At 44.0% G+C, this 8,947-nt stretch overlaps 1 protein-coding gene across 1 annotated transcript; it reads left to right on the top strand.

Moving 5' to 3' along the window:
* Positions 1-2,509: 2,509 nt before the first annotated feature.
* Positions 2,510-6,832, top strand: SDF2L1 (stromal cell derived factor 2 like 1). Its single transcript, XM_064168354.1, has 3 exons — positions 2,510-2,746; positions 3,550-3,746; positions 5,697-6,832. The coding sequence occupies exons 1-3, from the start codon at positions 2,578-2,580 to the stop codon at positions 5,973-5,975; spliced, it is 645 nt and encodes a 214-aa protein (XP_064024424.1). The 5' UTR covers positions 2,510-2,577; the 3' UTR covers positions 5,976-6,832.
* Positions 6,833-8,947: the final 2,115 nt, after the last annotated feature.

Below are 8,947 nucleotides of genomic sequence, written 5' to 3' on the forward strand. Positions count from 1 at the left end.
GACAGGTGCCAGCTAAAGCTCCATATGATTGATTTTCCACGGCTAAAATGGCAACCACAGACATCTGGGTTTGCCCCATTTATAACAGCAGCAGCAAATGCAAGCTGTTGTCCTGGCTGGAACAGCAAGGCTTCTTGGAATGACAGAAATACAGCATTTGACTATCAACAGATGATCTTCTGCTTTTCTATGAGCAATCATTTCCAGCATTGGGACACGAGTTTCTAGTCCTCAGAAAAGCACAGAGTGTGTGTTCATGTGCACAAATGTGACTGAATTTAGTACTTTGGCTTGCTTTGATGCAGTCCTGACATGTAAACCAGAGCTTTTTCCTAGCTGCAGGTATAGCTATATAAGATGGGCCAAAACCAGCATAAAGTAACCATTCGCTTGGGAAAGGAAAAAGCCTTGCAGGTCCAGGACTGGTAGAGGAGACAGAGTCAGCTGAGCATCTTATGATGTTTCCAATAGCCAGCACCAGTCGAGTACTGTGTCCAGTTCTGGGCCCCTCAGTTCAAGAGAGATGTTGAGGTGCTGAAGCGTGTCCAAAGAAGGGCAACAAAGCTGGTGAGGGGCCTGGAACACAAACCCTATGAGGAGAGGCTGAGGGAGCTGGGGTTGTTTAGCCTGGAGAAGAGGAGGCTCAGGGGTGACTTCATTGCTGTCTACAACTACCTGAAGGCACATTGTAGCCAGGTGGGGGGTGGCCTCTTCTCCCAGGCAATAGAACAAGGGGACACAGTCTCAAGTTGTGCTGGGGAAAGTATAGGCTGGATGTTAGGAGGAAGTTCTTGCCAGAGAGAGTGATTGGCATTGGAGTGGGCTGCCCAGGGAGGTGGTGGAGTCGCTGTGCCTGGAGGTGTCCAAGAAAAGCCTGGATGAGGCAATTAGTGCCATGGTGTAGTTGACTGGATAGGGCTAGGGGATAGGTTGGACTGGATGATCTTGGAGATCTCTTCCAACCTGGCTGATTCTATGATTCTATGATTCTAAGTGCTTTCTAAATCATCCCATAATAGAAAATGCAGTGCAGCAGTTCCCTGTCGTTGCACACACAGAATACCATTGTTACAAAGACTTGTAGGTATCTTTCTACCTGCTTCCAGGCTGCTAAGAAGGTCACAAGCTTTTGCTCTGTTCAGTTACTTTTTATTCCTGGGAGTGTTACACAAGACTCACACCAAACTGTGATGTGACCGATGGGTCAAAGGAGCAATGTCAGAGGCAAGAGCTAATGGGCTATGCAGGAGTTCCTGCGTCCTTTTTTGATGGTTGCTTCCTATTGATAAAGGAGACTTTTTGGAGGGGGTATGCAGTTCTTCACTCTGCAGGGAATATATGTTAATTCATGTGGCTGTTTCATATATAATAGAGCTTCATATGCTCATTAGAAGCTGAATTACAAAAGGTGAACTTCCACATCCAAAAGCAAATATGTGATCATTACAGCTTAATGCTAAGGCCACTATTGTTAGTTCCTTACATAGTATTTATGCCCTGTCATCAACAGCTCTGCTGTAACCCAGAAATTGCTGCACCATTGGGGTATTACCATGCAAGACAGTTCACTACCATGAAATTCATTTATTTTTCAACGTTGTTCCATTTCTCTTTAAACCCCCCCCCCCCCCCCAAAATGGGTACATAGTTACAGAACTTGAAGTGCCAGAACTGCAAGGTGGTGCAGACCTTAAACGTGTCACCTGCCAGCCCTGAGCTAGAAGTGGCCTGAATGCACCAGGACAGTGCCGAGTGATTCGTTTGCGCCAATGCTGAATGCCAAAGGCTGTATTTAGACCATTACCCATACCCGGGCCGGTAACCCTCGAGGTGGTTGATGTCTGACAGTGCTCTCACTGTGAGCACATCTGTTCATCTCTGGCTCTGAGGAGAACCGACCATCCCTGCTGGCAGCATGGTTTCTCCCAAGGCCCTTAACAATCACTCAGCGTGAGGCAGCTACTGTTTTTTGTACGGCTCTGGCTGTGTTAGGCGAGAAAGCAGCTCTGACACCCCCGGCCTTGCTCTCTGACACAAACCAGTGCTTAGCAAACGCCAACTTCCCGTGAGAGAAGCGCAAGGCTTGCTGTCTGCTCTGCCTCGGGGCTGCTCTAGCCCCATCACCTGCTGAGGCGCCCGGCAGAGGGGGGTGAAAATATTCCGGGCTCAGGTGCAAAGAGACCCGAGGGTGGTGGCACTGCGGGTCCCGACTGGCGCCGGCCCGGGCCTAGTAGCTAGGGAGGGTCGAAACGGATCAGGGACTGCGCTGCGCGTCGCTGAGGTAACGACGCCGCGGTCCTCCTTCGCGTCCTTCCTTGGGAGGCGCCACGCCGCTTGCTCTGATTGGTCACTCTTCTCCCGTGGCCCAATGAGCTCCTCCTGCCATAGGGCTCCCGGCGGTGAGGTCACCCATCCGTGGCCCAATCCGGAAGCGAGGCCGGGCGCAAGCGGGCGGGGATTGGTCGGTCGCAGTACTGATGCGGGTACTGATTGGCTGGGCCGGCGGAGGGGTGCGGAAGCGCGCTTGGCTGAGGGAGGTGAGGGGCAGCGGCGCGGGCCGGGCCGGGGCGCGGCGCGATGAGGGGCGGCTGTCGCCTCGCCGCGCTCCTCTTCCTGGCGCTGCTGCGCGGGCTGTGTCACGGCAGGGACGCGGCGCCGGGCGCTGTTACCTGCGGCTCGGTGCTCAAGCTGCTGAACACCCGCCACAGCGTGCGGCTGCACTCGCACGAGGTCAAGTACGGCTCCGGTGAGCAGGCCGGGGGGCGCCGCGCTGAGGGGCTGGAGGCTGAAAAATGACGCGAAGGGGGAGCGTGGAAAATGGCAGGAGCTGGGAAGCACTGAGGGGACAAGCGGTGAGAGAGGCAAGGAAATGGCGGGGAAACAGGCTGCAGGAGCGGGGATGGGACAGGGAAGTGGCTGGGACAGGGGTAGGTAGTGTCGGGGGGTGAAGTGGTGAGTGAGGTAGGAAACTGGCGGATTAAGTGGCTGACAGAGACAGACAGTCAGAGATAGCAGAAAGTTTGAGGTTGCTGAGGTTGGAGTCTCTGGTGCAGAGAGAGTAGCAGACCAGGGATGGGGTTACGGGGTGCGCTGGAGACATGCCAGCTTGGCAGGGAGAGGAGGATGCTGGAGGCCTGGGGTAGAGGAAGCTGTTGCAACTGCCCTCCATGGGTGTTGGCGGGTGGGGATATGACAGGGATACTTTGCCCTCATCCATGATCTAAGTTCTGTTCTGTATCTGGGGCCTCAGCAGTATCTTCCCAGTGCCTATTCTGGCAGGGAGGGTGCTTAGTAGTGTTTTTGAGAAGGGCAGGATGGTGTGAATAGTTTCCATCATGCAAACTTCGGCAGCATGTATCTGCTAACACTTGCTGTGTTTAACTTCTTCAGTCTGAAAGCTTGTTTGGTACCTACATTCTCACTGCAGTCACTAAATGGACTGTGAGAATTAAACATCTCTTAAACATGGAGGCGTGAAAGCAACTTAGTTCTTTCAGGACTTTTTGAACTGGAGAAGTGGATTAAGTCTCCTACTGTTTATTCAAACAGGAAGTGGGCAACAGTCAGTAACAGGAGTTGAAGCTTCAGATGATGCTAACAGTTACTGGCGGATCCGCGGGAAGAACGACGGCAGCTGTCAGCGTGGGACACCAGTGAAGTGTGGGCAGGCTGTACGACTTACCCACGTTAACACAGGAAAAAATTTACACACTCATCACTTCCCATCACCTCTCTCCAATAACCAAGTGAGTTGGTTTAAATCTTAAGGTTTTGTATAAATAATGGGTGCCATTGGCAGTAGTTCCTCTGGTGTCTCCATGGATCTGAAGAATGGGGCTTGGTTGCCAGCTACTGGAAACAATATGGTTATGTATATCCAGAGTTCAACTATTTGCCTTTCTGCATCTTGAATAATGTATTGGAGTTTTTGACAGAGGAACAATTTATTATGTACCAGTATTGTTATCTCACAGCAGTTTAAATAAGTCTGATTTGATTTGTTTAAACATTATTATTTTCATTTTGCACCATTGCATCTGGGAAGATTGTTAGGACATGTTTAATGCTTTCAAGGTATAGGAGACTGGGAACCTCTCAACACTATGAGGATTGCTCTAGAGCAAAGCAATTAATCATGTGTAACAACGCTAGACATTCCAGCCAATTTCCTTGGTGATCCAGTCTATTAGTCACAGTTATCATGCTATCCCTGTTCACTGTTCTTACTTATCTGTCCTCCTTCCACAGGAAAATTTATTCTGCTCCCACAATCGTATTTATTATTTCATATATATCTCAGAGTGTAATTTCTAATTATAATTAGGTCTCAGTCTTGCCCTTGAACAAATGCTTCTCCAAGACTGGAAGTATTTGACAAAATAACAAAAAGGTGTTGGAAGCTTCTCATTAGTGATCACTTTAGTCTTCCCTCAGGTCACATAGAGAGGTTATTGCATACAAAGCTGGAAAACCTTACACTTTGTGAAAGAGTTATATCATGAGCAAAGTGGCTCAAACAGTACAGTCTAGGTTTCTGGAAGGTATCTAGGTGATCTGGATATTAAAACAAAAGAAGCAATGAAAAAATAGCATTTCAGAAGAATTATTTCCAGAACAAATGGACTGTAAAACCTCTCCCCAGTTTTCATTTGTCAGTTTAGACAATTCGTATAACATTGCCATTAATTTTAAAATGTTGAGCAGCTGTGGTTGTGCTTTGTTTTTGCTATCTGTGTGCACAGTATCTCAGCAAAAGGAGAAAGGAAGGTTTGTGTGGCTTCCCAGAGCCTGATGGGGCTGTGCCTGAAGACATTATTGAAATATAATGTGGTCATAAACACAAAACTTTTGTTTCATGCTTTTAACAGAAGTTGGATTCTCAGTATATTAATCTTTACGCTTTTTAGGCTGGATTAACATGACTGTTAAGATTTTAGGGTGCTGGGTACAAATTACTGCAGTTCAAGTGTTTCATCACTTACCAGATTTTAAGAATTAAAGGCTCTGTGGCATCCTAGCCAGTTGGAGCTTAGCGAGTCTCATTTCTGGAAATGCTTGGAATTCTTTTTGGTGCCTAATGAAATCTGACTTGACTTCTGTTTTATCAGGAATTAATTTGCCTTAATGGTTTTTATTAATGCTGTTAAATTGCCATTTATCTATCTGAAGAAAGAGTGTAAACCAGAATAGTTGTTGACTCAGTTGTAAGCTCATGATTAAGTATAAAAATGGAATACAATTACTTAATGAACTAAATTGGTAGGATGTTGTGCTAAAATCACACACTGTGAAAAACTGTTGTGATGGTAACTGAAGATGGTCGTACTACAGAATGAAATGCCAACAGCTACAACCTTTTTTGAGTGGGGAAAATTTGCATCAGCATTAATGTTGTTTTTTGTCAGAAGAGTCGTTCTGGTATCTGTGCTCAAGTCTTCTTTCATTTCATTGGTAATGTACGTTGGGTGTTGCTGGCACTTTTTGCTCAGATTGCATGTTGGAGTTGACACTTTTGTGTTCTGATTGTAGTGATAGAAAGTGTCTGCTTCTGGATGTGGTAACTGTTGACAAAGCAGTGCAACTGCAGTTGTCCTTCCCTCTCTATTCTTGCCTTTAAACTGTGCTTTGTGGTTGATATTTTTGTGTGTGGAGGTGTTTGCTTACATTTTCACTTGGAAGTTTGTGTCTCTTAACAGGAAGTAAGTGCCTTTGGTGATGATGGCGAAGGAGATGACCTTGATATATGGATTGTGCAGTGCAGTGGGACTTACTGGGAGCGGGAGGATGCAGTGCGCTTCAAGCATGTAGGAACAGAGGTGTTCCTTTCAATAACAGGGGAGCAGTATGGCCACCCCATTAGAGGCCAGCGGGAAGTTCATGGCATGCCTACTGCTAATCATCACAACTATTGGAAAGCAATGGAGGGAGTCTTCATCAAACCAAGTATGGACCCTACAAAACACGATGAGCTCTGAATTGACAGAGGATCCAAAATGCTTTGGCTTACTCCAATGTTCAGAGATGCTAATCCTTGGTCCCTTACAAGTCCTGCCTTGCCTAAGTGTCTGACTTTCTGTATTACTGAAGGGCATTAGTTCATTCTAGGAATGCTGCACTCTTGTGGGGGAATGGCAACTTCCAGATTCAGCCTTTGAAATTTATTTGACAAAATCCCTTCTGAGTTTTCAAGCTTAATTGGTAAAACTGTTGATTTTCCTTGTCATTTGTTTTGCTTGTTACTTTTACTCAAACTCAAAGGAAATGGGAAAAGTGAAGTAATATGTTTCTGTATCCAAAGTACAATAAAACTTTCTATTTTGTCATCTTTTTCCAATTACAATTAAATATTCAGAAATGGAATTCTACTTCTTAGAGAATGGTGTTAATGAGGAGATGGAGCATGTCTAGAAAAGGACAAAGTAATTCTTCAATTATGGTGTCTTTTTGAATGACTTAAAGTCAGCTCTTTAGCCTTCCAGAAAAAAAACATGGTCCATCTGAACATTGCTTCTTATGTCTTTGGTGAGTTTCATTGTTTACTGGATTGGAAGATATGTGTATGTTGGTGTAAGAAGACCAAGGTTTAGTTGACTTTCTCCAGGAAATTCAGGTTTTCTGGTAATGGTGATACTGCTCATTGTCAGATGCTAAGACTGCTCTGCTCTATGAACTTTCTGGTGTAGAAAACTACTGTTTGTTTAATTAATATTAGACTTTTATAAAATTCCATGTGGTGCAAAGGAACAGTTGAGTTTGGCTTATGTTGTACTTAACTGTCACTTGACAGACTCGTAGGAGAATCCAAATGAATAAATAGTGGGATGTATACATATGTGGGGTTTTCTTGTGTGTGTGAATCTGGAACAAAAAAGTATCTCAGACAACAGTTTGGTCCTAGATTTTTGACAGAATGGTGTGCTGTAGAATGCTGGTAAGGAGTCTTCAATGAGAAAGTTAGGAGTTTCTGTATCCCTCTGTGAAAAGAGAAAAAGACTAATACCTGAGTGGGTGTGTTACACTGTGTTACTGGAAGTACTGATTAAAATTCAAAGTACCATATACTTTCTCCAGTAAACCTCATAAAACAAGTGTGAGTAGCCAGAAAATTCAGATGGTCTTGTTTCCATGTGTAAATAGTTTACTGATTTTGGGTTAACACAGCCCACTCCCCAAAGGCCCCCTCTCTCCCTACACAAAAGTAACACAAAAAGCAACTCAGTTGAGATAAAGAGCTGAGATGAAGAGCTTTACTGGAACCAATCCAACACACAATTTCCTTTAGCCAGTCTGCAAAAAAAGCACAGCAAAATGCAGAAGCAGCAGCAGAAGGCATCAATAAAAAGGTTCACCCTGCTCAAGCATGCAGAAGAACCCCCAGCAGAAAAGAGCAACACAAATGGGAGACCAAAAGCAGCAACTGGAACAGGAGGCATTTTATGTTACAATCTGAACTTCAAGCCCCATAATACTTTGCTCCAGCCAGCACTTCTATTTTAAAGCTGACATTGCAGCAGCACAGTATTAGATATTCAACTCAACCCCTGACAACTGCCATGCAATGAATATTTCACGTTCACTGATATTCCTGACTAATTGGTATTGAGGTTGTAGCTATAAAGGATAACTACTTCAAAACAAACCAAACCTTCGGCTTAAACAGACTGACATTTCATTTGCTTTTGAAGTTGGTATATGAGTAAACAAAAAGAGTGGTAGCATTTGGCAGGAGGGAGAAATAAATTTGCCAATAAGATATTTTTCCCTAAGAACTAAATGCATTGTGCCTAAACCGCATGGGATTAGTGTTCATGCAACCTGAGTTGGCTGAGAAGGGGTAGAGTTGGGTGGCTTATCTTGGCCAGTATGCCAGATCATATCCCTACCCAGTTTTTATCTCTCCCTGGATATTTGTGTCTCTAGCAAGGGTATTTATCAGTCTTATTTATTATACTTAAGTTGGATCTCGCTGGACCTTCTTCCTCTTTTTCTTCTGGATTTGAGCCAAGTTGGTTTAGTGTGACTGAGAAAGAAGTGACTTTAGCTCTTTTTGCTTACTTGCTAATACTAATTTTGAAAACATTTGTACTTTTTGTGCCTAAAGAACCAAGCATACACAGACACACATCAATGAATGCAGGCTACAGAAGTCATCAGTTAATGTAAGAAGTGCAAAAGCTTATAGTTGTTGAAAACAGGGCCTTGTGCTAACATGCTTTCTTTTATACAGAAGTTCTAGATTTACAAGTCTCACATTAGTATCTGTTTAGTATTGTCTTTTATACTTTGACCCAAAGTACTGAGATTTCAGAATCTGATTCAGGTAGCTTTGTTTATTTTGCCTCTTATGAGTGTACTTTTCAGTCCTTCCTTCACAGCTCAGGACTAGAGGCTTGAAGAATCTTAGTTTATATGGGATTTTTTTTTGTTGGGTTTTATTGTGGCTTTTATCATCTGCCTAAAGATGTTTGGTCTCTAGACTAAAACACGCAATACTGAGAGATGTAGATGTAAAGGCTGGGAACACTTTTGCTTCTTCATTTTAATGTGATTAAAATTTTATAATATCTCTGGTCAAAATTCTCAGGAGGCTTTAAGGTTAGGTGAAAGCTATTTTTTTTTAATGTCTGATGCTGACAGAAGAGTCTTTCAATAACTGACAGGTGCTTTCCAATTTCTTGCTCACTACCACAAGATCTCTTTGAGAAGATATTCCAATGTTGTTACTCTTCCTTTAATAAACTGCAAAGGCTTTGAGAAAAAGAATTAGATGGTTTCTTATAATTGTTCTCATTGAGATTAATTGCTAAGGACAATCTGCCTACTTTAAACTCTCTGCTTTGAAAATGTCCGTCAAATACTGCATTTTACACTTACACATCTAGTTCAGTGTAAAATAACAAAGTGTCCTTAGACACGTTAATTTGGGAGGCAAGTGTGTGTGTCCACA

The sequence above is a fragment of the Pogoniulus pusillus genome, chromosome 30 (genome assembly GCF_015220805.1).
Source record: "Pogoniulus pusillus isolate bPogPus1 chromosome 30, bPogPus1.pri, whole genome shotgun sequence".
NCBI lineage: Eukaryota > Metazoa > Chordata > Aves > Piciformes > Lybiidae > Pogoniulus > Pogoniulus pusillus.